This window comes from Mustela nigripes, chromosome 13 (assembly GCF_022355385.1).
Source record: "Mustela nigripes isolate SB6536 chromosome 13, MUSNIG.SB6536, whole genome shotgun sequence".
Taxonomy (NCBI): domain Eukaryota; kingdom Metazoa; phylum Chordata; class Mammalia; order Carnivora; family Mustelidae; genus Mustela; species Mustela nigripes.
The window spans coordinates 117,480,968-117,508,362 of NC_081569.1; the positions used below are offsets into that span (position 1 = coordinate 117,480,968).

Consider the following 27,395-nt stretch of genomic DNA (forward strand, 5'->3'; position numbering starts at 1 on the left):
ATGGATGTTTCTCTGATGATTAAGTGTTCTTTTTCGGCATGATATTTAATGGCCACATGGTATTCCATCAACCAGATGAACCATCATTAATTTACCCACTCTATTGTTGGACATTTGTGTTTCCAATTTTTCACTGTTATAAATAACGTGGTGATGAATATCCATGTACATAAATCTTTGTGCCCCGTACTGATAATTTTTGTAAGGTAAATTCTTTGACATGAAATTGCTGGTCCAAGGAAAATGAATATTTGTAAAACTCTTTGTACATAATGATCACGATAATACCATTTATTAGACTTTCTATATGCCGGGCACTGTGCTGTAATCTCATTTAATCCTCACAGTAAATTTAGGAGATAAGTAGTATTAATATCCACATTTTTCTCAGGGAAACTGAGGCTCATGCCCAGAAAATGGTTAATACCTGACAGCAGTGGGCAGACCCAACATCTGAGTCCAGGTCTGTCTGTCCAACTTCATAGCTCCTGGTCTTAATCCCTGTGTTATATTGCCACTTCCTTATTGCCAAGACATCTTCCAAAAAAGATTATTACAATTTAGATCTCTACCAGCAATACATGAGCGTGCCTACTTCCCTGTGCTACTGAGGAGTCTTCGATTACGAGGGAGGCTGAACACATTTCTTCATGTTTGTTGGCCATTTGTGGATTGTCTGTTCACATCCTTTGCACAGAATCTATGTCTGAAATCTTTCCTTTTGAGAGTCAGATGATCTGAATTCTAATCACAGCTCTACCCCTAATTAGCTATGCCATGTCAGGAAAAAAATCGCTGCAGAGTTCTGAGTCTCCATGTCCTCTTGTGGAAAATGAGGTGGTTAAATTAAATAATCTCATGGGCCATCTCTCAAGTTTTGTGATTCCATCTGTTGGTCCCCCCATCACCTGTCCTTGTCACTGGACCATGTGGGAGAAGATAGGTGATCACCTATAACAGATGTCTTCATTTATGTATTTAAGGAAACCTCTACTCCAAGACATCTCTCCCAGCCCTTGGGATTATGTGCCTGAAATCCCACCCTTCATTCCCTGGGGTTCCCGCAGTCTTCATTTGGCCGAGTCTCTCCTTCCTGGTTCAAGCTGTCATATTCTTTGGCTTCACTGGCATCCCTTTCTGATGGCTTGCTTCTGCTCAGATTCCTTCTCAGGTCCTAGAACATGCCATGACTCTCTTGCATCCAAACCTCTGAACATGTTATTCTCTCCCCTGTCTCTTTCTTCCTTTCTTAACTAAACGGAGTCCAAGTGCTGGAAAGCAGCTTAGCTAAAACTTGATACATGGGCTTAGAGTCAGTCATGGCAGGTTCAGGTTCAGTCAGTCAGTCAGGTTCTACCATGTATTGACTGCGTGACCTTGAATAATTTATGTATTCTTCTTAATCTTCATTTCCTCATCTGTATAATGGGGGGAATGATAGCATCTCCCAGTTAGGCTGCTGTGAGAAGGACGTGACAGAACACATGCCAAACTTGGCCCATGATGCTAGATTTTTTTGAGCTCTCAAGCACTTAATGTGTATGTCTATCATAGCATTTAGCATACTGCATTCTGAATATTCATTGTTTTATCTCCATTCGTTAGCACCGTGTCTAGCACACTGTAGGCACTTAGCAGCTGTTTGTTGGGGGAATAAATGAAACACATTGCAAATACCTTTAGGAAACTGGCTTAGTGGTGGTTGTTTCATTTCCTATTGTTTTGCCGGTTTATTTATTTGTTTGTTGTACTAACACCATGTCAAAAATTGCTTTCCAACCTGACATGTAAGGAAACAAGATTAATGCCCTGAAATAATTAGAAGGTTAGGAACTAGGATGCCCAACCCAGACAGAGAGAAGGGCTCCAAATAGGGAGGTAAGAACATGTTGAAGACAAACTTGACATCTTTTGAGCTTTTGCTGTGGTTACTCTGTGAAGATCCCCCCTACTTTTCTCCCTCACTCTGGCAGAACCTTCGGCCATGTGAGTTTTTTATGGGCAGGTTCAAATCCATCCATACCTAGAGATATTTCATGTTACCTGCTTACCCCTGAATGTCTCAACCCAGCTTCACAGAGGAAATGAGCAATAAAATATCTCAAACCAGAGATTGTCATTAAAATAAAAAAAGCAATAAAAAAAGAAAAAGCAAACATGTTTAGGAAATGTACTGGCTGGGAAGGTGGCCAGGGGCTAGAGATAGCAGAGAAACCAAGGAGAAGTATATACGAAAAGAGAGAGGTCTACAGGCTTATTGAAAATTGAGATGTCTTTGGGGGAAGAAAAATCGATACGGGCTATGAATCTTTTAGTATGGACTTGCGGTGAAAAAGCATTGCAGCAGTTTGTGTGTATGTGTGTGTGTGTTTTAAAGGATTTAAAAATAATTATCTATGCACATTAGCTGGTGTTTCTTTAAAGGGGGGTGGAAAAACCCTCACAAGTACAGCATTTCAAAAAGATTTGAAAATAGCAAAATTGCCTTCCACGTGTAAATGGATGCCTGATCCTTCCCTAAAGTGCCCCACAGGTTGATCATCAGTTCTGAGAGCCTCAGACATGGGGTCCTCATTAATCAGTTCTGGGACTCACAGTAAATGCCTAGTCGGTTTTAGGAAAACAGCAGCATCTACCTTCCCTCACACCCCTCCAATTCCCCAAACCCAACCAATCTTTCTAATGCCTTTGGAGAGCGGTGTGTATTTTGTTGAGTTATGCCTTAGAAACATAATGCTTTTTACTTATCTGTTGCCTCCCCATCTCCCTTGTGGTTTTCATCAGGTCTTCACTGTCCATGACCTTTCAAGACTGCACATTACCAATACCTCGAGTGCAAACTCGAGGCATTCAGGCAAGATGAAGAACAAAGAGAGTTTGCTGGTGGAGGCAGGTCATCTACCAAACACACCGGACTAAATTTCTGACTTGAGAAATCAAACCTCATGGCCAGTCAAAGAATTACTCACGATATGGAAAGATACAGCCCAGGCTTCTGGATGTTTCCATTCTTCCTGAGTGTACATGGAGTGACATATTCTTTTGACATTTGATACAAGCATTTTCAAAAATATTTTTCTGTTGCTAGTTTCCAGTGTTTCCCCCTCCATCTTGATCCACTTTGGATGATTACTCTATAAAGTGTTAAAGAAAATAGATGTCAGGATAAGAGTTTGAAAGGGACTAGAGGAAATGCACCCCCTTTGACTCTGTCTAGAATTCTCTCTTCTTCTTGATGTCACTAGCATCTACTCATCTTGAAGACCCAGCTCAAGTACCAGTTCCTGGGAGAATTGCTCCCTGACTCTGCAGTCTCTGTTAGACATGGCTCCTCTGAGCTTCTAGAACCTTCTCCGGCCTCTCTGGTATCATCTTCCCTTGTAGACCTCACAGTTCTAGGTGGCAAGTAGCAGACTTTTCCTATCTCCATCCCCAGTGCAGTACCTCACCGATATTTATTAAATGAACAATTAAAGGAGTGAATGGATGGTCGGGTGGATGACTATTCAGAGAAGGAAAGGTTAAAAAAAAAAAAAAGTGGCAGGTGGTAAGCAGGTTTCAGAAAGTGAGAAATAAGAGAGCCAACACTCATTCAAACAATTTATACACGACGTCCTGAAGTGAAATCCATTTTTCAGACTCCACTGAGAGATCTGTTAGACAGATTTTTGCCCAAAGTATATGTCAGTTCTGAGTAAACCACAGTCCCAGTTAAAACTGTGAAAGGAGGAAGAGCTGTGAGCTACATCCAAGCACATAGTTATAGCAGCTTGCTTTAAATACAGTGATAGCTGCGTTTTTCAGAAATTTATCCTGGAAAAAAAGTCCAAGAAAAAAATCTATTTCTGTTATTTTTAAGTGTAAATATTCAAATGCGTGCATTATCCTACAGCGAAGCAGAAGCATCTGAGCGATCTGTGGCCGTGAAAAAAGCTTGGGTGGCGGGAGCAAAGACTGACTTGCTTGGTGGTGGTTTGAGCACCCAATGTTCCCCACCCACCCACCCAACGGTTTCCTCTACTTTCCCTTCTCCTAGAACTTGTAAATTCCCTTTGAAAGAATGCCATTGTTATTACGTTCCTCACAACCATTCAATTTCAGTTGAAGATCAGTTAAATGAACTTTAATTAGCTACTGAGGAACAAGGCACTGAAAGACCCGCTATCACACACATCCCCTTTGTACTGGTCCAAGGGGAACAGGTTAAGTGTTGACAGAAGAAGGTGCTTTAATGGCCTCGTGCACGCCTTGCATGGCTGTTGGGATAGTCCTCCTCCAACTCAGAGCTGGTTATCTCCCTCCCTACCCCTTCAGATGCTTCCCATGACTCTGTCTCCTACAGAATAAATACCACATTCCATAATGTAAAATCTAGCTTACCCAAACAAGGATGCCCACTGCCCCACCCCCACCTCACCCCAACACCCCCACTCAGGGAGTAAATTCTCTCAAGCATTTTTACCAGGGCGAGAGCATAGAGACCATACTGGTCAATTAGAGATAGCTCTTCTTTAAAAATCTGAAAGAGTTTGTAAAATCAGAGTGACAGTCAGAAGGGATTATTGCACAATTTCCCAAGAAACTATGGCTGATCTCTATACACAATTACCGAACAGCATGTTAACAAGCTTCCACTGAAACAAAGCATGTAACTGACACGATCCACAGTGTTCTATAGCACAACCGTGGTGGTGACCGTTCTATCCTCAGTCAGCATCCTCTGTTTCTGTGGTCATTGTTCTTGGCTCCCACCACTGCTGTTCACTTCTGGAAATCTAAGCATGTCCACCTGATACCTGTCACCTTCTTGGGTTGTCACACTATCTCACCTGTAGTGCCTCAGACCTTAAAGCTCAGTCTTCCTGCCTCATCTCCAGAGGGTCCATCAACTACCATGAATACATCTTGATCATTCACTCCTATTTCTTATTGTTCTTGGTTCTGAACAACTCCTACGAGGCACTGAAACAGCAGGTCCAGCTTACGGGATCTGGGGACAATGGATTCGGCCAGAGTCCGGTGTTTGGCCATTTCATGCCTGCTGCTCCTGGGCCACGTTACCAGGCCTTCAGAACCTCTCAATACTGGATTCTTCCTGCCATTCCCTCCCATCTGCCGTTACCTCCCTCTTCGTGCACCTGCCCTTGGGGCCAGCGTGATCACCTCTCAGTGTGATCATTTCTGTTGTTCCACATTTGTATCTGTAATGAGAGCCCCTTCCTGAGGGCTTGTTATGTGTCATTTGCTTTTAGGAAGGAAACAGGAGTAGATTTAGACTGGGGGTTAAATTTGGGCTCTGTCACCCAATACCCCAGTGACCTTGGGCAAGTCTTTCAAAGCTTTTAATTCCAAAAGTAGGAATTAACAGCTACTCATGGTATTGGGATATATACGTGTATATGCGTATGTTTTATAAAATTGTGTGTGTGTGTATATATATATGTGTGTGTGTATATATATGTGTGTGTGTATGTGTGTGTATATGTACATATATGTGTGTGTATATATATATGTATATATGTGTGTGTGTGTATGTATATATAATTGCTCACCTCTTGCCTTCATGTTTAGAGTCTTTCCTTTTACTGTTTCTTCCTTACTCTGGAATGCTATTTGCCTCCATCCTCCACCAGTCAAAACCCTACTCATATCTCAAAGTGTAGTTAAAACGCCACATTTTCTAAGAAGCTTTCTGAAACCTTGCATATTGATTTCCCATGGTTCCTACCTCTCCCTATTTATATACTTGGTACGCTGGGTTTTCCAGGGTCCATAGACCTGGTCCAATAACAGAGCCACAACAGTTTTTCTCCAGCCACAACCAGGTTTTCTCCAGTCCCGTCCCTGAAGCTGCAGGAACATCTCCACCCAATTTCCTTTGCCCAACTACTTCTTGCCTCAAGGAAACATTTTATAACCTCTCAGACGACCTTGACCCTAACCTCTTTGTATTTTCCCAATTCTGTACTTTTCCTTTGCAGCACTTACTCAATGAAATAATCCCTCATACAAGTAGGAGTTAACATCTGTTTGCCCCAAGCAGATCAGAAGCCATCTGGGGCAGAAGCCAGTATCTGACTGGTTGGTCTAGTTCAGTGCCTGGCACGTAGGGGATGCCCAGCCAAGACTGGGTTATAAACTGAACACAGCCTCCGTGGGTGCCTTAGGCTCATTCATCCACAGTTAGCCCTGCTCTCCAGGCTCGTTCATTTCCCTCCTATCCTGCTCTGCCAGCCATGATGCTGCCAGTTGCTGTGAGGGCAAAATTGCCGACATCCGCCAAAACCTCTCAAAGGGCCCTTGGCCTTTGGCAACCTGAGGCCACCAGGATGCCACTGAGGATCACAATGGCAGACGCACATGTTCCTCTCCTATGTCTTCTTTGATCCAGCTCTGGCTGGACTGTCCAGTTGCTCGAAATCGTGGGTCTGTGCCTTGCCCATAGGCGTTCCAACCACAACCCAAGTGGGAGACGAAATTGTTGCCCCAGCAAGGAAACAACGTGAACTTGAGCACTGGACATGAGACTGATGGAAAGACTGTGTCCCCTCAGGCCTCACTCCTTAAAACTCAGGATGTGACTAAAGGCCATGTTGTGCTTAGCCTGTCTCTTCTTCTCTGACCTGGAAGCACTGAATTTGCAGCCATGTTCTACATCACCCTGCCCTCTCCTCTTAGAGCGATTCCTTCCCCAAAAGCCTCTCGGTTCACTGAGCATAAAGCCTTCTGCACGTGGCCCTCACAGGCACGCTGAGATCGTCTGGTTTCCTGTCACACATTCACAGCACTTAATATGCTCCCTGTTTAATTCTAGTCTCCATATCTATCTCCCCTAGACTTTAAATTCCTTTAAGAAAGTGAGTGGGTCTTCTTTGTCTTTGCATCTCTCTCTCTCTCTCTCTTCCTCCCCAGCATCTCCTGCTCAGCATCTAGCCCAGGTTTTGCACCTACTAGTTGCTTAATAAATATCTGTTGCATGGATGACAGAATCGGCAGATGAGTAGTTATCAAGGGAGGGCTGGCTGTGCAGAGATCCGTAGAGTCTGCATGAAACCTCAGGAGGGCACACGGGGAAAGGGAAGGGCTGCAAGCAAAGGTGATGCCTCTTCTGTCTGACAGCTGAGTCTGTGTCTGAACCTTCTCCTCATTCCTCTTGTTCCTGGTGATGAAAAGGAAGGAAGGAAGCAGTAGATCTCTGCCTTACGCGGCTTTTGCAAAAATCGATACCTTCTGTTTACAAATTTTTTCCTTTCCACTTATGTAGAGGTCTTTCAAAGAGAAAAAGAAGTAGAGAGGAAGGGAGAACCTGAGACTTACGGTGAGGGAGAGGTCAACACAGACTGCCCAGATTGGTTGGCCATATGTTTTAGACTAGCTACTGTCACTCCAGTGTCCCCAAGATCAGGTCGCAAGGCTTTTTACTCCCCTGATGGAGGCACACATTTTTTTTTCCTGAGGCTGAAGCTTTTCGAAAATACATTTGTCTAGGAGGGTAGCTATTTTTTGAGTCCCGTGTTTGCATGCACAGTCGTTCCGTTCTACTAGACACAGTTTACCGCCATTATGCAATAAGTCTTTCACTTCTTCAGAAACATATCGTCTATTTTTACAGTTCCCACTCTCTGTGGCGAATGTTAAAGCCCCAGAAGGAGCGTGCTTAGAAAGTAAGGATTTATGTACCAGCCACGCTAGTGCTCAGGCCTCCAGAGTGTGTCTCCTTCATGGTTTTGTGGGTGATGTGGATGATGGGAACTTATTTAACTTATACTTGACCTGAGTTTCCTAATTGGAACATGATCTTTGTCTCAGTATAAGTGGGCATTCTTTATAGCTGAAAGCTTGAAGGTTTGGATTTCTATACAGCAGAAAAAATAAATGTCTCCTTCCTCTCATTCCTTTTTTTTTTTTTTTCAACATTGAAATTAAACTCTGTTTTCCACTGGCTGCTGCACTAACCCCCAGTGAGAGGCCCTGATTCAGAAGCTAAGCCTCCTTCTGAAAAATGGACACAAAAATAACAGCTTCAACATCGAGTGTATATGAATTAATGTGTTGTGTTTCTTAAACCTTTAGAGAAATGGAAGCTCTGAAATTAAAATAGTGAAATATGAGTCCTATCTGGCCTCAGCCATCCTCCTGATTTACTGGGGGTGCTTACACCTTTGTCTATGCCTTATGGTTCCCCATCTGAGAAAAGAGGTGCCAGATTTCAAGGTAGGTAACAATCTGACATAAATTCTCAAGCACAATAATGTTCTTTCTCTGTTGGGGTAAAAATAGGACATATATATGGGAAGCAGCACAGAAAATGTGACCCTAATTTCTCATTGAATTCCACAGAACCTTTCAAACAGTGTCATAATCCTATCCACTGAAGGAAGAAGGTTTAGGGGAAGTACAAATTATCCTTGACTTTCAGATTTACTGCTCATGGTTTCAAATATTTGAGTGTGTCACTTTCTCCATCAATGCCATGTGCTTGGTGATCCCCTGACATTTCTAACACTCTAACACTCAGTTTGGAGGAGGAGTTTGCATTACAAAACTTGCCTCATGAGGTAAGCAAAATTTAGCGGTCTGTAAATCATTGCCCTTCCCTGTTGGTTCCCTCCGTTCTCTTCCCTCTCCAGGACGGATTCAGAACTTCCTGATCCAGCCTCCATGTGTCTAATAAAAATGTGTGTGCAATGCTGGGGTGAAAGGCACAGCCCAGGGGACGTAGTCACTGGCATTATAATAGTGTCGTATGGTGACATATAGAGGCTCTGGTGAGCATAGCATTGTGTATAAACTTGTCAAATCACTGTGTCATACCCTGGAAATTCATGTGAACACTGTGTGTCAACTACACTCACAAATTTGTATGACACAGAGGTAATTAAAAATTTCATAGTAGCCACGTTAAAGAATAGTAAAACCAGACTAACTTCAAACCATAATAGAGGGCGCCTGGGTGGCTCAGTGGGTTTAAGCCTCTGCCTTCAGCTCAGGTCATGATCTCAGGGTCCTGGGATGGAGCCCTGCGTCTGGCTTTCCATTCATTGGGTAGTCTGCTTCTTCCTCTCCCTCTGCCTCTCTCCCCATGCTCCTGCTCTCTCTCTCAAATAAATAAAATATTTAAAAAGAAAAAAAAACAGTAAAAAGAAAGAGGTGGAATTCATTTTAATACTATATGTAATGTTTAAAACTATATGCAAACAAAGATCATTTCAACATGTACTCAATATAAACATTTTAATGTGATTTTTACGTTCTTCTTTTTAATACCGTGCCTCGGAAATCCAGCATGCATTTTTTTTCCCTTATGGCGCATCTCAGCTCAGATGAGCCTCGATTTCAAATGCGGAACAGCAGCCCGTGGCTCATGGCTGCCTTACTGGGCAGCACAGATGTGGCTTGTGACTGCAGGAAGTTCTGTTGGACAGCACATACCCAGTCCATTCATGAGGATTTTTATCTGGACACGTGTCTTTCTGCAGAAGGCATCACCTGTCATCTTTACTTTCCAAAGAGCCTCAGGCGGTGTCTTTCTAGTCAGCATAACAAGAAAGCCCATTTCTGACTATTTGGACCTGTTTTTCCTCGTCTCCAATTACACTGCGGGTCCCTGAAAGTGAAGAAAACCCAGTCAGACGCTCTCCCGGAAAACACCTGTGCTGCCTGCCTCGCGAAACTTCTCAGCTGGAATGAATTAGCGTCTCATTCCTTTAAGCTCCCAAGTCGCGTTCTAAAAGGGCCTGCCTTCCACCCACCGCCAAAACTGCTCCCCCAAGGTCTCTGGAAACGGAGGCCCTGGTTGCAGCATTTGCCAGCTCGCGGCTGGTGAAGACACCCCCCCCCCCACCCGGACAGCCATCGCAAGCCACCAATGTGACCCATCTGATCATTGAGGTGGGGAGAGATGCTCGCTACCAGCAGGAAAGGATGACCCTCCCGGTCACCAGAGCACAGTGGAGTGTTTCTGGGATTCCCTCCATTTTCAGGAATCTCTAGCACGTATCACAGAATATGCTTTCCATGCAAAGTGAAAAATGTCCCAAGGCTTCCGTGTGTTGGGTAAAAGTGAGATCATAAGCATGGTTGAGTTTAGTAAGAAGGCTTACGGCTTAACACAATATCTAAAAGATTATCAGTGGGTCATTCTTCTGTCACATCTGTACTCATAATTAACAATACAGATCTCATCACACCTAGATCTGTTGAAATGTAGCTGAAAGTGACAAGCGAGGTAAGTCAGACCGAGAAAGGCAGGACTGTTCGCCATTGTTCCCATGCACGATCTAAAACAGAGGACACGGTGGTGGTTACCAGGGGAGGGGAGGAGGGGGGTGGGGGCGGGGGGGTTGGGCAGGGGTCAGAGGGATGGCTTTTACGGAACAGACTTGAAATCAGTAGTATAGAAGCCGCAGGGCTCTCAGGCACAGAATAATAACTATAGACAATAAAGTTGTACTATAATTATGTGCTGTGATAAATATCACTGCTTGGGCAGTCATGTAACAATATATAAATGGATGGACAAAACTTGATGTAGACCTTAAACTTCCACAATGTTACATGTCAAATGTATCCAATAATTAAAAAAAAAAAAAGTGCTGCAAGTGAAATCAGCTTTCATTAGCACCTTTTCCTTCTGGTCAGGTGACAACTGGACTATCCATTGTTCCATAGAAAGAAACAATATCAAATACATAAAGAGCTTGAGGATTTATCTGAATTTCTCATTGACCCATTCTTCCAGAAAAAAAAAAAAAAAAAAAAGAGTGTCCTTTGCAAGGCTGAAATGGTATTAAGGCAACATAGTCCATCTTAAATGGGACATGTAGAGTGTGGAATACTAAGTTACAGTCTGAAGTACCTATGAGAAGCCATAGGGTCTGGGGCAAACCCTTTGAAACTAGGAAGGGCCTCATCTTCCTCAACTGTAAAACTAGGGGCTGGACTAGCTCGGTGTTGCCCAGATCTTACTCATTCTTATATATGACCATCACTAATTTTGTCATTTCTGTATGTCACCTGCACTCTTATTTTCTCTGTATTTTTCTTAAAACAGCTCACACATTTTACCTAACTACCAAGCCTTTTCCTAAATAGTAACGTCTATAAAATCATAGCCTCGATTCACCGGTTATTTTTTCTCTAATACACATTGATAGACAAATGTAAGTCTCAACTTAACCATGGCGTGTGTAGCTCCTAAAATTGTCCAATGTGCCGCATGTGGTTAGCATCCTGTGGATAACGGGATCTCTGTGGGGCCCACAGCCTTGTTGGTTTGCAAGCCAAATCATAATTTCAGTGCCTTCAGCGCTCGCTGTGGAAATTTCAGGATTGATTCATACTGCGGTGACACTTGTCAATCAAAATGAGTGAAACTAATGGTACGGTTGTCCAGGCCTCTCATTAGAGATAAAAGGTGGTTTGAGACTTCTATTCTGAAATGCATTTGCTACTACACCAATATAACTTTCTCGTTCCATCAAACAGCAGAAAGATCTGATCAAAAATTTAAATGAACGCATTTTGCATATAATATTTTGTCTCTCACTATTAAGCTCAGTAAATAGGTTGAAATCTGCATATAAATCACTTATATTTGCCTGCTTGTCTCTATGGGGGTTGAGGCAATGGTGTTTTAAATATCATGTGAAATCTGTAAGAGCTTGCTGGGCACAGGAGAGACTATAGAATTATTTTTATTTAAAAAATTAGGAACTAGGAAGCAGGACTTTCTTTAGAGTTGATGTGGCTTCAATAATTTCAACCAGATGAACTGTTGTCAACAATTTGCATTTAAAATATAATTAATTATGTTAGTCTGCCTGTTATTATACTAGGAAATTGAGATACCATACATGTTTATAATAGGAAATTTCTCAATTGTCTTTTTTAATCCACTATGAAGCTACACATTTATTTCCACAGGAGGAGGGAGAAACAAATCATGCGGCTAAAGTAATACCAGTCTTTTCTAGGATTATGAATCAGTGGATGCTTTGTGGGATTAGTGATTTCTCTCCTCAAATGAAAACCAGATGGGCAAAGCCAAAAAAGTAAACAGTTAAGGGAAAAAATTGGCAGAAATAGTCACATTTGATAATTACATTTGTTTTCCTACCTTCTCTTATGTAACGAGATAGTCAGGAACTCGATTTATAAGATAATGTAACTCCTGAGCTCTGATTTGACCCCATAAAAGTTCAGATTCTATTTTGTTTGGGAATGATTAGGTAACAATATGATAATTGGGTAACTGTTTTTATTAGAAACAGAAAATTCTTGTCCACAAAAAACTTTCAGACATGCTCGTTCTGTTGTTCATTTAAATGTATAATAATAAATTTCTGTTTATGGTTCTATATAAAATATAGAATAAACAAATTTAGCATCTGCCCTGTATGATGAAGTATGTGGAACATCTACATAATTACTGAACCATACATTTTAGTAATATTCAATGTTTTACCCCCCAATGCAAGGATCTAATTTATATCTACTTTTGAACTCGAGAGTAGAAAGTTATGTTAATCACTCAGTGTTTTAGAGAACGTGAAACTGAAGAAATAAGACACAGTTTGCTATTAACCTAGGCAATTTGTCTGGAATCCCAGATGCATTGGCTCACCTGTTCACCTACATTCCGTGACAATTTTCATGAGTCGAGGTCTGTGCTGAGCTCTCTGCAAGCATTAGCCCATCGTTCTCCCCACTTTTCGAAGGAGGGGACTGAGGCTCTGTGGGGCTAAGGCGATTGTCCGACTGCCCGGCCAGGTTGTGGACAAGTTGGGTTTGAACAGAGACACAGTCACAGGGCTGTGTTCTCGACTTCCTCCTCCTATCCGAGCTCTGGCCTGGGTGCTGGGAACTCAGTAAGCTGTGGATGCTAGGTTTCTGGAGATAACGCAGCCCTTCACTTAGAACTGGGGAAATCTAGATTTGGAAGATGCCATGGAAATCATCTGGCCAAACTCCATTTTATCCCAGATAAGAAAACAGTGGTTTAGAAGGGTGTGTTACTCTCCGTGTATATGGTAGATAAATGTATAGATATACATGTAAAGATAAAAATTATGAATCAGTTACTTAAAATGCTGATACTGTCCTTTACTAAATACCGCAGTATCTTTGTAACTTGAATATGTATAAGCTAGTACTTTGGTCTATTCTTTGCTCAAACATATGGTAAGAATACGGGTGTCAGTGAGTATTATAACTACGGCTAAAATAGAGATTAAAAAATGAAATAACAACTCTGGTTTATTTAGTTCAACAAATATAAAGTGAGTGTCTCTGTGCTGACTACAGACATAAGGCTGGGTATATAATGATGGACTCGACATGCTGGGCGCTTGTCCTCATGGCCGTTACCATGCAGTAGGAGGAACAAGATAATTAATGTGGTTACTGTGCAGTGCTAAGGGAAGGTTCAGAGTGTCATTGGCACATAGCAGGGACACCTACCCCGGTGAAGGGGCACCAGGGTTGGAGGGAGCGTTGGGGAGAGGGCAGGAAAGAGAAAGGCGATCCAGATGGAAGGATATTCGTGTGCCAAGATCTCTTGAGAGATATCCAGAGCTGTTTCGGATAATCATGGCAGATTCGTTCCATTTGCTTCTCTACTTGCCACTTTGCCCCTGACTCTCTAACAGGAGACTCATCGGCAGAGCCCACATTCGTGAGTACCAGTGTGCTCTCTGGCTGTTGGCTGGATTCGGCCAACGGGGAGCCCCAGGAGATCTGGGTGGAGGAAGGTGACGGTGTTCAGGTCCTTGTAGGGTGGTTTCTGGTTCACGGGTGGTGTTCTAGAACACTTCACCTAACCCCCTCCTCCAGCATCCTGGAACTGCTCCCTCCTAGAGGCGATAACAGCCCTCCGGCACTGAGCTCTCCCGGAGCTTCCCTATACCCCCACCCATCACTTTGTACAGTCCCTTTGTTAAGTCTTCCTTGAAGTTCCCAATTCTCTGTACAAGGACTCCTGAAGGGAAGAAGCAAGAGTGAGGAATGGTGTTGATCGGTGAGGTAGACGGGGGTAGAGTCACGAGTTAGTTTATAATCCAGATTAACAAAGTTGGGAATGTAGCCCAAGGGTCGCTTGGGCCCAGATCAGGGAGAACGTCAGAGGCCCGAGGTAAGATTTTGGATTTTATTCTTAGAAGGCTGGCAAGGCATTGGAGAATCTTCCCTAGAAAAGTCACAAGATCAAACTGATCTTTTCCAAAGATCACTTTGGCTGCTGAGCGAAGAACAGGCTGTTGTGGCAAAGGGTGGGGACCGCAAGACCCTGTGGGAGGGGAGTGTCCCCGCCCCAGTGAGATACTGGCTGATAGCTGGCAAGGTCATGAGAAATGGTTAGATTCTGGATCTGTTTCGAAGCTTCTGCTGACAAGGCATACTTTTAGTATGTGGTAATGGGTTCTGGGAATATAATGAACTAAAGTAAACATGATTGGGGACGCCTTGGTAGCTCAGTCAGGTAAGCATTTGACTCCGTCTCAGCTCAGATCTTGATCTCTAGGTTGTGAGTTCAAGCCCTGTGTGGGCTCCACTCTGGGGATGGAGCCTACATTAAAAAAAAAAAAAAAAAAAAATTAGGGGCGCCTGTGTGGCTCAGTCAGTTAAGCATCAGCCTTCAGCTCATGTCATGATCCCAGAGTCCTGGGATCAGACCCCACATTGGGCTCCTAGCTTGGCAGGGAGACTGCTTCTCCCTCTCCCCTGGCCCTTCCCCATTATTTATGCTCTCTTTCATGTGCTCTTTCAAATAAATAAATAAAACCTTTTATAAATAAATAAATAAAAATAACAAAGTTTAAAAAATAAAATAAAATAAACATGAGTGTTGCTCTTCTGGAACTTCTATTGTAGTTGAGGTGTCAGACATTAATCAATCACTCATATAAATGTAAAATTCTAACTGCTTAAGTGCTCAGGAGAAAAACCAACACAGGACTCCCTGTGTATAGAGGGAAGCTGAATGGGTCAGGGGATAGGATGTTATCAAGGGAAACTTCCCCTGGGATCCAAAAGATCCATGTGCTCTGACAAGGTGGGCATGGGATGGGCGGAGCCTCTAGAGGCAGCATGTGCAAATGTCCTGGGGATGGGAGAGACTGTCTTCAAGGATGACATGGAGGGCGGGAGGGGGGGCAGTGAGAGGGAATCTGTGGAGATAAGTCTATGGGAGAGAAATAGAGGTTAAACCTCAGATCGCATGCCTAAGAAATAATTGAAATATGGAAATCAAAAGGGAAGTTGAGATAATGTATTGACATCATCTTACTGTTAGTTTAATTCAGGGACCAAAAGTGGGAGATGGGTGTGCTTTTCCCATTGATAAGCCATTGATATTATTTTATCAACTCTGTATTGATACTTCCTTCACTGAGCACACTTTCCTTGGGTAAAAAATATTTAAAGAAAAAAAAATGATGTAAAAATGAAGATGTTTTGAAAAGGGATTTGGTTTCTTTGTTACTTTATGGAGTCATCCCAAGAAGAGGCAGACCAGAGGGAGGGGTGACACGGGGTTCACGTTTAGATCCATTTCCTGCCTTGGGTTTACACTGTGGACTGGCTTGATTTCTTGATCTGGGGCTGTCTCTGCCCTCGAGCTCTGTTTTTCTTTGATTAGAAAAAAAAAAACAACTAAAGTTTTTTTCACATAACATAAAATTAACCATTTAAAACTGGACAACTCAGCGGCACTGGTACATTCACAGTGTTGTTTGTGCAACCACCGCCTTGATCTTAGGTTCCAGATCATTTCCGTCACTCCAGAATAAAACCCTGGGCCTGTTAAGCAGCTCCCCCCAGTCCACTAGCCATTTACCTCTTCTGGATGCTTCTTATAAATGAAATCATACAGTTTGTAACTCTTGCATCTGACTTCTTTCACATAATGTTGTTGACACTCATCCATATCGTGGCCCATATCATGGCAGGATCAGTACTTCCTTCCCTGCTGTGATTGAATACCATCATGTGCATGTTTCAACTTTGGTTTATCCACTCATCTGCTGATGGCCCCTTGGGCTGTTTCTACCTTGTGACCATTGGGAATGATGCTGGGGTGAAGTGTGAACACTGGAGTACAAGTATGTTTGAGTCCCACTTTCCAGTTCTTTTGGGGAGATACCCAGGAGTACCCATTCCTGGGTCCTATGGTGATTCTACATGGAACTTTTTGAGGAACCTGTCTTTGAGCTTTTTTGATTATTTCTTCGTTTGGGTTAGGTTGAGGTTCTGTGGGCCTCACCCAGTAGACCACTGACCCTACAACTGCATCTGATTGATTGGAACCCTGACCATGTTCCTGAAGGTTCACGCTACCTGTCCAACAGTTGGTTGAGCAGTTGCTGTCATCTTTGTTCCCACATGATTTATATCACAAAATTACATATTGAAAATGAAACTTCGCCTCCCAAGGGTCCTACTGTACATCAGAGTTTGGAAGGTGGAAAGAGGCCTTGACACTAGGGAGATGGTGAAGTCCCTCCCCATGAAGAGGTCACTGAGTACAGTGTACATTGTTGGTGTCCAGTCATGTCTTCCAAGCCCATCCCCAGCTCCAGGTGCTATACTCCCTTGTCCAAAGGCTTTCTTTGGCCAACAGAGCCAACGCTTCCTCTGGAGGCAGGCTGGAAACACAGGAAGAATTCATGCTTTCCCCTCTCCTCCATGGCTCCCCTCCACGGCTCCCCTCCCTCAATGACTGCTGGCAATCTAGAGGCCTCCAGAGTTCCCCAGCTTGGCAATGCACCTTTCATTGGCTTCCTTCCCTCCCCTGTGCCTCTTCCCCAGACCCTTGCACACACCTGCTTTGCCATGTAAACTGCTTGTCCCAGAATCTTTGTCTCAACTTCTGCTTTGGGGGGGGGGGGTTCCACACTAAGACAGTTAAGATGGTTAATTTTCTGTGTCAACTTGGCTGTGTCACGATGTCCAGTTATTTGGTCAAACACTCTTCTCAGTGTTTCTGTGAAGGTGTTTTTTTGGATGAGATTGACATTTAAATAGTGGACGTTGAATTAAGCTGATCACCTTGGTGATAATGTGGGTGGGTCTCATCCATTCAGTTGAAGCTCTTAATAGAACAAAGACTCACCAGGCCTGAGAAGAAGGAATTCTGCCAATAGACTGCCTTTAAACTTGAGCGGCAACCTAAACTCTTTCCTGGGTCTTTAGCCTGCTGGCTTTATCCTGTAGATGTGGATTTACCAAGCTTCCATAATCACGTAAGCCAAGTCCTTAAGATCTCTCTCTCTCCCTGTCCATCTCTCTAACTCACTCTATATATACTAGCACTGTTCACAATACAGATACATATTCTGTGTCTCTGGAGAACACTGGCCAATAGAGTCAATGCATGACCTTGTTTTGCAAGCAGTGATTTGCATATGATCTTTGCTGCCCTGATTAGTGTCCAATGAGCTGGTGGCACGGGGGTAGGGGGAGGAGGAGAGCAGAGCGGAGAAGAGCACGGGTCCTGGAATCACTAGAGGGGTGGCTCCATTCACAGATCCCAAATCAGGCAACCCCAGCAGGTCTTTGAGGTCCCTTTGGGGCTCAACTTCATGTTTGAAATAAACATGGGACATCCATTCACCCATTCACCTGTGCAAGCTGTCCTTTCTGTCTGGAATGGCTTTTCTCTTGCTACCTCGATTCTTTTTTTTTTTTTTTTAAGATTTTATTTATTTATTTGACAGAGAGAGAGGGAGAGATCACAAGTAGGCAGAGAGGCAAGCAGAGAGAGAGGGGAGGAAGCAGGCTCCCTGCTGAGCAGAGAGCCTGATGTAGGGCTTGATCCCAGGACCCTGGGATCATGCCCTGAGCCAAAGGCAGAGGCTTAACCCACTGAGCCACCCAGGCACCCCATTTTTTTTTAAAAGATTTAATTTATTTAGTCGACAGAGAGCTAGAGAACACAAGCAGGGGGAGTGGCAGAGGGAGAGGAAGAAGCAGGCGTCCCTCTGTGCAGGCAGCCTGATGCAGGGCTGGATCCCAGGACCCTGAGATCATGACCTGAGCTGAAGGCAGTTGCTTAGCCAACTGAGCCACCCAGGCATCCTATTACCTTAATTCTTAATTTTGAGGCAGGGGAGGATGCTGGGGCAGAGGGAGAAAGAGGGGTCAAGAATCATGCTGTGGTCTCTGACTTGAACACGTGTGTGGATAGTGTTGGCATTAAACAAAAGAACAGAGCAACTTAGCGAAATTAAGTATTGAAGATGACTTCTCCATTTCAAGGATGCTATCTGACATGAGAGTACATTACCAAAGGAAGAATATACTTAGGTGTATGTGTGTATGGGGTGGGCAAGTGGGATGGTGAGTTTTAAATGGGGCCAGTTCCATTTGCAGTGTTTATGGGAAATCTAAATGATGATTCACAAGATCACCACTCCAAATTGAGAAATAGGCTGGAAATAGAGACGCTAAGATGAGCGGCTGACAGTTTGTGTGCTACCCCATGTGTCAGACACTTTACTAGGCGTGTTATATGTATGATCTCAGTTAACCATGAAACAGTCAGTCCTGTGAGATCAGTCCTTTTATCGCAACCATTTCCAAGATTCCCTAGCTAGAATGTGGCTAATTTGGGGTTTAAAGCAAACCATGTGCCTACGTTCATAGGGATATGTGAGTTTCTTAGGCAGAGGGCAGGCAGCGGAACTCTAGGGAATGGGGACATTTCCCGGTAGATCATGAGCAGAGGGTTTCCTAGAAAAGATGGACGGGCAGAGCTTGGTGAGAAGAAAGCTGTGTAGAAGCTGGCTTAATGATTTTGAGAGAGGAGCACGTTTCCAAAAATTGTTCACCTTTTGTAGGGAGACCAAGCGAAGCAGGAATGATACCCTAATGTTGGATTTAGCAACTGGGAATGGTGTTGGTGTTGGTATCGGTGTTGAGGGCACAGGGACCTTCAGGGAGTGGGTAGATGTGGGAAGGGCTTCGGGCTCTGTCGTGGGCTTTCAAGCCAGGCAGGGTCACCTGGACTTTCCCAGGCTGAAAGCCACATCACTGACTTCTCTGATAAAGGAGGACCGCTGATATTGTCACATCATTGATCTCTCTGATAAGGTAGTGTTGCCTCAGGCATGTTCTCCCCCCCCACCCCCCTCAGCAATTTGTCATTTGCTTTATTTGGTCTTACCAGGTTCCCCGCTTCTCTGTAATAGTGTGACTTAGATCTGTCTTTGCTACAAGTGTGCAGCTTTGAATGATGAGTCTGTCTTTTCTTTTTCTTACCTTTAGTAAGTTTCATCTGACACCGGAGAGAAGACAAGATAAAGATAAATGGAAGCATGGAGATTGGGAAGTTAGGGCAGCTCTCGGTTTGTTTATCTTGGGGAACAGTTATGCAGAGGGGACGTTTTTTCATTCAGTTCCTGGTTGCTGCATAGACCCAGATATAAATCAAGGTCTCCTCCCTCCCCAGTATACTCCCTTGGAGAGGAAGTTGTCGCCTTAAGTTAGAATCTTTACCAAGTCCCCCATGTTCCGTGGTGTCCTCTGAGTTGCTTCATCTCGAATCATAAATGCCATCAGGAGAAGATGGTGGTGGTTTCATATCCCAAGAGTGGTGAAGTTATGGCATCAGTGAAAAAGAAAAGGAACGCTTTAACCCAGTTCTAGTAGTTACGAATAGTAAGATGACCTCCTGACTACCTGTGTTGGAAACCATTGAGAATAAGCCTTTTAAAAACCACTTCAGGAAGCACAGTCAGTCAGATAAGAATAAATACTCTATGCCATCACTTACATGTGGAATTTTTAAAAGCCAGACTCATAAAAACAGAGGAGAATGGTGGTCACCAGGGGCTGAGAGGTGGGAGAATTGGGGAGATGTTGCCTAAGGATACAAACTTGCAACTAGGAGATAAGTAAGTTCTGGAGACCTAATGCACAGCAGAGTGATTATCGTCAATAGTACTGTATTATAGGCTTCAAAGTTGCGAAGGGACTAGATCTTAATTGTTCTCACCGTAAAAAAACAATGATAATTATGTGACATGATAGAGGTGTTAGCTAACGGTGCAGAGGTAATCATACTGGGATGCACAGATTTATCAAATCGACATGTTGTACACCTTCAACACACACAATGTTATGTGTCATTTATATCTCAGAAAAGAAAAAAAAAACAAACAACTTTAAGAAGCAATTAATTAAAAGATTGCATTGTCGAGGTCCCAAGTAGTAAATGGCTACTTGTGGCTTAGGATACAATTTCCAAGGTCATTATTACACAGAGATTCCGAAAACTGTTTTATCTTAAACAATTTAGATGGAAACAAAGGTGATGGTTTCTGGGAAACTAAAAAACTCCAAAAGTGACTCCCATGAGGACGGAAATGGTTAAGTATATGAAGATAAGACAATTTTAGAGAAGATTGTTGCATGAGAGTTTGTAACATGAGATTTTAAATACACATAATGAAAGTATGTATTGTAAGTAGACAGCCATTTCATCTACATTTCCTAAAAGTTTATATTATATTTAAATTGCCAAAAGGCTTCTGTTTTATATTTTTCTCATGGAATATTGCCTTATACACATTTGCCTTATATTGGGGTATATAAATTATTCCATAAGCCATGAACTCAACTGGGCTAAGTATTTGGGGCCCAAGATTCAAAGATCAGCACCTCTAAGTACAGCAAAGAAAGAGTTGGGCTACCCGAGTAAAAGACATTGCCTCTAAAGGCCGGCTCAAGCCTGTGTCTCCAGATAGCATAATGGATGGTCCATAACATGCCTCCTGAATTGATATGGTGTTGGCCCTGGTTGCTGGGCCGCATTGCCCTGATTGTACAGCAGAGGCTAAAGGGAACTGTCTCATCCAAGGTCATGCTCCTTTTCCAGGGTAGTCCGCAACCAACGGCTGGGCATCCTGGTACAAAGGTCCAACCCCAGTACCCCAACTCAGAACAACTCTGGAGGGCCATCCCAGCTCCAGAGCTCCCCAGTGCAGCTGACTGACACTTAGTAGTGGCTACACTGTAGCTCTGCTTTGCCTTCTCCTACAGGTGTTCATCTCAAGAGCACTCTTGAGCACTCAAGAGCACCAAGTCAGTCTCCTGCATGCTAACTTCTGCCTCAAAGGAAGAGGGGAGCCCAACTTTGGAAGGGGTGAAGAATGTAGTGAAATTTATGAATATGATTCACTTGAGCCCACTGAATATAGACTTCTTTTTTGTCAGGCTACAAGAAAAATAGACAGGGAGTAAGCATCTTGCTTTTCCACACTGAAGTATGTTGGCCCTTGGGGGTGCGGCGAAGTGCCCGTAATATTTTTAAATGAGGGATGAGATGAAATTATCTCTTTATGAATCTAATAGTGCCAGTGAAGACATTTTTATGTTAGCAAGTGACTTGCTTAACTGGTTTTCCTCCCTCATCATTTCAGGTCCCAATACCACAGTTGGTTTTGTTTTTGTTTTGTTTTTAATTGAAGTAGCGTTGACATAAATATTATATTACTTTCAGGTTTACAACATAGTGATTCAGCAATTACCTGCTTTATGAAATGCTTACCATGGTAAGTGTAGGTAGCGTCTATCATCACACGAAGCTATTAATATATTATCGACTGTATTCCCCACGCTGTACTTTTCATCCTTGTGACTTCCTTATTTTATAACTAGAAGTCTGTACCTCTTCATCCCCTTCACCTGCCCACCCAGCCCTCCACCTCACTTCAGCTCCCCTCTGGCAACCACCATTTTCTCTCTATCTTTATGAGTCTGTTCCTGTTTTGTTAGTCTGTTCATTTGTCTTGCTTTCTAGATTCCACATATAAGTGACTTATCTCACTTAGCATAGTACCCTCTAGTCCATCCGTGTTGTTGCAAATGGCAAGATCTCATTCTTTTTATGGCTGAATAATATTCCATTGTATATATACATACCACATCTTCTTTTTTTTTAATATTTTATTTATTTATTTGTCAGAGAGAGAGCACAAGCAGGCAGAGAGGCAGGCAGAGGCAGAGGGAGAAGCAGGCTCCCTGCTAGACAAGGAGCCCAATGTGGGACTCCCAGGACTCCGGGATCATGACCTGAGCCGAAGGCAGTGGCCCAACCAACGGAGCCACCCAGGCAACCCATAGCACGTCTTCTTTATCCATACGTCTACTGGTGGACACAGGATGCTATTGAAAATGAAGCTGCAATAAACATATGGGCACATATTTTTTTTTCAAATTAGTGTGTTCATTTTCTTCTGGTAAGTACCCAGAAGTGGAATTACTAGATGGTACAGTACTTCTATTTTTCTTTTTTCTTTTCTTTTCTTTCTTTCTTTCTTTCTTTCTTTCTTTCTGAGGAAATGCCATACTCCAGCTCTTAAAGTGAAGGAACTAGATTTTCCTAGGAACCCAAACGCAACTCTAAAGGACTGCATCAAAGTGTTTGAAGATTCCTCAGTTTGGCAGTTGATTTTTAAAAATTTTGTTGAAGAAAGAAGAAAAAGATGTAGGATTGGATGTATTTAAAAGTCTCATCTAAACGCTGCAGCAGAACATGAACAAATATTTCCTGGAGAACAAAACAAAAACTAATGCATGGGTTACAGATCTGTTCATGCTCTCTGCTAAGTTGGAAAATCCAACCTCTGGCTTTGGTTATGCCTGCTGATTAACCTAGACTCTGCCACTGTGAAGAGTGTCTAGTGAGAACATCTCCCTACCTTCTTCCTGTTCTTCTCCTTCTTTCTTTCTTTTCTTTTTTTTTTTTTTTAAGTAATTCCTAGTAAACTCAGGACCCCCAGATCAAGAGTTGCATGGTCTACCAACTGAGCCAGCCCCACCCACCCACCTTCTTTTTTTGTGTTTAACCCAAATACCCAGAACTACCCGACAAAACCATAAAATACTTGATAACTTATGAGATGAACTATAATGGTGATTCATGCCTTTCTAATTTTGTAGAAAGAAAAGAATAATAATAATAATAATAATAATAATAAAGGAAACTGAATGTGAACAGTAACAGGGACACTAGCATGACTTTGACTCGGTTTTTGGGTCTCAGGTTTTCTGTATGTTTAAATTTAGGAGGGTGCCTGGGTAGCTCCATTGGTTAAGTGTCTGCCTTTGGCTCAGGTCATGATCCCAGGGTCCTGGGATGGAGCCCTGCATCAGGTTCCTTGCTGGGTGGGGAGTCTGCTTCTCCCTCTGCCCCTCCCCTTGCCCCTGCTCTTATTCTCTCTCTCTCTCTCAAATGAATACATAAAAAATCTTAAAAAAAAAAATTTAGTAAATGATGCCAAACTGTTTCCTAAGTAGTTATACCAATTCATACCCTCTATCTGTATTTTTTCTCAGAGGATCCATTGGGCTAAATCATTACCAACACTTGGTATAATCTTTTTTTTTTTTAATTTAAGGCCTTTTGAGGACAATTCTACTAATAAACATAGACACAAAAATACTAGTAATCTGACTCCAGGAATGTGTAAAATGTGATACATGTAATGAATAAGTTGAATTCATTTAGAAATGCAATCTGGTTCAGCATTTGCCATTCATGTAATTTCCACATTAACAATAAGGATTAAAGTCACAGAATAGTTTCAACTGATAGAGCAAAAGCATTTCACAAAATACAGTATCCATTTATTCTGATATAGTGGTACCTCATTGAGGTTTTAGTTTATTATTATTGTATAATTAACATACAGTGTTATATTGGCTTTGGGTATACAATATAATGAGTCAACAATTCTATACATTTCTCAGTGTTCATCAGGGTTAGTGTACTCTTAATCCCCTTTATCTATCTGTGGTTTTAATTTTAATTTCTTTAATGGGTTATCTAGTTGATCTCATTTTTACATGCTTATTTACAATTTGAATGTCTTCTTGTGCTCTGTTACTTCATGCCTTTACTCATTTTTAATTGCTTTGCCTGACTTTTGCCTATTGATTTGGATACAAGTACTGTATCTGTTACATATATTGGAAATATCTTTGCTCATTTTATTACTTGATCATTTAGTCTTTTCCTGGTATTTCTCTCTCTCTTTCTTTTTTTGTGTCTCTAGATTGTAATTTTTTATGCGATGCAATTTATCAATGTTTTTAAATACATCTCTCCTCACCTAAGGTCATGAAGATATTTTTCTATGTTGTATTTTAGAAGCTTTGTTATTATTACAGATTATTATTATTATTATTATTATTATTTAGTTTTTATATTTAGGTCTATAACCCACCTCAAATTATTTTGATCATATGAGGTCAAGTTGTGTTCATACAAAGTCAGGTGCCTTTTTTTTTTTTTAACCATCAGTTTCTAATTGCTTATTGCTGTTTTATACAAATATAAATGATTTTTTAATATTAAACTTACATCCAGAGATTTTGCTAAAATTGCATATTAATTATAATTAACAATGAAGAATTCCTTTGAAGTTTATACATATGAAATCATGTTTTCTGGGAATAATGACACATACTTATCTTCCTTTCCCATCTTTTTACCATTTATCTCTTTTTCCAGTATTTTTGAACTAGCTAAGCCTTTCAGTATAATGTTGACTGGAAATGGGGATAGTATGGAATATCATCATGTTCCCAATCTTGAATGAAAATTTGGAGCATGCCATTATTGAATATGTCTACCATAGGGCTATTTATTTATTTGTTTTTAATAAATATGTAAGACTAAAGGAAGTTTCTTTTTATTCCTAGTTTGCTAAATATTTCAAGAAGTGTAAATGGATATTGAATTTTGTGAAATGCATTTGCTTTCTCTATTAAAACTATTCTATCAGGGGGAAGGCGCCTGGGTGGCTCCATTGGTTAAGTATCTGCCTTAGGCTCAGGTAATGAACCCAGGTCCTGGGATCGAGCCCCTCAGGCTCCCTGATCCTCAGTGGGGAGCTTGCTTCTCCCTCTCCCTCTGCCACTCCCCCTGCTCATGTTCTTTCTCTTTCTGTCAAATAAATTAATTAAACAAAAATAAAATCTTAAAAAAAAAAAACTATCCTATGGGGATGCCTGGGTGGCTTAGTTGGTTAAACATCTGCCTCTTGATTTCAGCTCAAGTCATGCTCTCAGGGTCATGAGATGGAGCCCCATCTCACCAAGTTTGTGCTTGGTGAAGAGGCTGCTTGAGATTGTCTCTCTCCTTCTGCACTTCCCCCCTGCTTGAACTCTGCCCCCCCCCCCACCAAAAAAAAAGAAAAAGAAAAAGAAAAGAAACTATCCTATGACTTTAATCTTTTATTCTGTTGATGCGAAGTTATATTAATCGATTTTCCAATGCTATAATACTCTTGATTCCTAAATAACTCAACTTGTTCACTACATGCATCACATTTTTCCATATCACTGAGTCAGTTTATTAGTATATTGCTTTGTATTTTCTTTCAATGTTCATGAGTAAGATTTTCCTCAGATTTTGTTTTCTAATAATGTACTTTTTAGGTTGTGGTTTTAAGGTTATATTGCCTTTTTAAAGTATTGTTGGGAAGTATTTTTTCTGTTTTCTGGAAACTGTTGAGTAAGAGTGACATTAACACATCCTTAAATATTTGGTAGATGTCACCATGGAAACCAGCTGCATCTGGAATTTTCTTTGTGGGAAAATATAAATAACAAATTCTATTTCTATAGCAGATATAGGACTGTTCAGATTTTCTATTTTTTCTTGTGTTAGTTTTGGTTAAGTTTTGTTTTTTGACAAATCTGTGTATTTCATTCTAAGTTTTAAATCTATTGGTATAATCTCTTTTTATTATCTCCTTAATGTTTGTAAGGCTTGTAGAGATGTTACCTCTTCATAACTCATATTTGCCATTTGTGCCTCTTCTCTTTTTGTTTCTTGCTCATTATTTCTAGGGCATTATCAAAATTTTTGGACTTTTCAAAGATCCATGTTGGTTCTTTTTTAAAATTGTGTGTGTTCTATTATATGCTTGTTTTCTGTTTCATTGATTTCTGCTTCTGTTTATGTTTTTTCCCCTCCTTCTCCTTTTTGGGGGTTTATTATGCTATGGTTCCCTTACTACTATTACTACTACTACTTCTTTTTAGAGAGAAAGCAAGAGTGCGTATATGTAAAGTGGGGAAGGGCAAGGGGGAGATAGTTCTAACCAGTATCATGCCCAGTGCGAAGCCCAGCTTGGAGCCCCACAGGGGGTTAAATCTCACATTGGTCGGGCTCCATCACATCACACTAAGATCATAACCTGAACCAAAATTGAGAGTTGGATGCTTAACTAATAAGCACCCAGTTAGGTGATTCTACCTAACTTCTTGAGATAATTGCTTAGCTAATTGATTTCTAGTTTTTTTTAATTTTTTTCAAATCTATGCATTTAAGGATGAAATTTCCCTCTAAACACTGCTTTAGACATGTCCTACAAGTTCTGATAGGTTATGTTTTCATTATTATTAATTTCAAAATATTTAATCTTTTGCACTGTGCTTTCTTTTTAATCTGTGTAGTCAGAAGTTATACTGTTTAATTTCTAAATATTTTAGGTGTTTCTATTTTTTTTATTATTAACTTCTATTTAATATGAATCTATTTAATGGCAGCCTAAGAATGTGGTATGATTTTAATTATTTTAAATTTGTGATACAACATATAAACAATTTTGGTAAATTCTCTGTATGTGTTTGATAAGAATGTGTATTCTGCAATTGTTAGGTAAAGTATTCTTTATATATTCTTTAGGTTTCTTAACCCATACTATTCAATTACTTTGTAGTTTTACCTTTTTATTTTTTTGTCTGTTGCTCTCTCAGTTATTGAGTGGAGTACATTAAAATTTTCCATTATCTTTATGGATTTGTCTGTTTCTCATTTTTTTTTAAAGATTTTATTTATTTATTTGACAGAGAGAAATCACAAGTAGGCAGAGAGGCAGGCAGAGAGAGAGAGAGAGAGGAGGAAGCAGGCTCCCTGCTGAACAGAGAGCCCAATGCGGGACTCGATCCCAGGACCCTGAGATCATGACCTGAGCCGAAGGCAGCGGCTTAACCCACTGACCCACCCAGGCACCCCTGTTTCTCATTTTAATACTGTCATATAGAGATCTATAACTAACTATCCCTCCTCTCCAGTAATGCTTTTTGCTTTAAAGTCTACAGAGAAGGAGGCCAACCAGAAGAGACTCTTAACTATAAGAAACAAACTGAGGATTGCTAGGGGTGCCTGGGTGGCTCAGTGAGTTAAAGCCTCTGCCTTTGGCTCAGGTCATGATCTCAGGGTCCTGGGACTGAGCCCCCATCAGGCTCCCTGCTTAGAATGAAGCCTGCTTCTCCCTCTCCCACTCCCCGTGCTTGTGTTCCCTCTCTCGCTGTCTCTCTCTCTGTCAAATAAATAAAATCTTTAAACAAACAAACAAACTGAGGATTGCTGGAGGGGAGGTGGG

At 41.7% G+C, this 27,395-nt stretch overlaps 1 protein-coding gene across 1 annotated transcript in view; it reads left to right on the forward strand.

Moving 5' to 3' along the window:
* EFCAB11 (EF-hand calcium binding domain 11) overlaps positions 1-21,548 on the forward strand; it is a 235,139-nt gene extending 213,591 nt beyond the window's left edge. The window contains exon 6 of the mRNA XM_059373544.1: positions 21,497-21,548. Within this exon, the coding sequence (XP_059229527.1) occupies positions 21,497-21,509 (13 nt within the window). The 3' untranslated portion in view covers positions 21,510-21,548. The remainder of the gene's footprint in view (positions 1-21,496) is intronic.
* Positions 21,549-27,395: the final 5,847 nt, after the last annotated feature.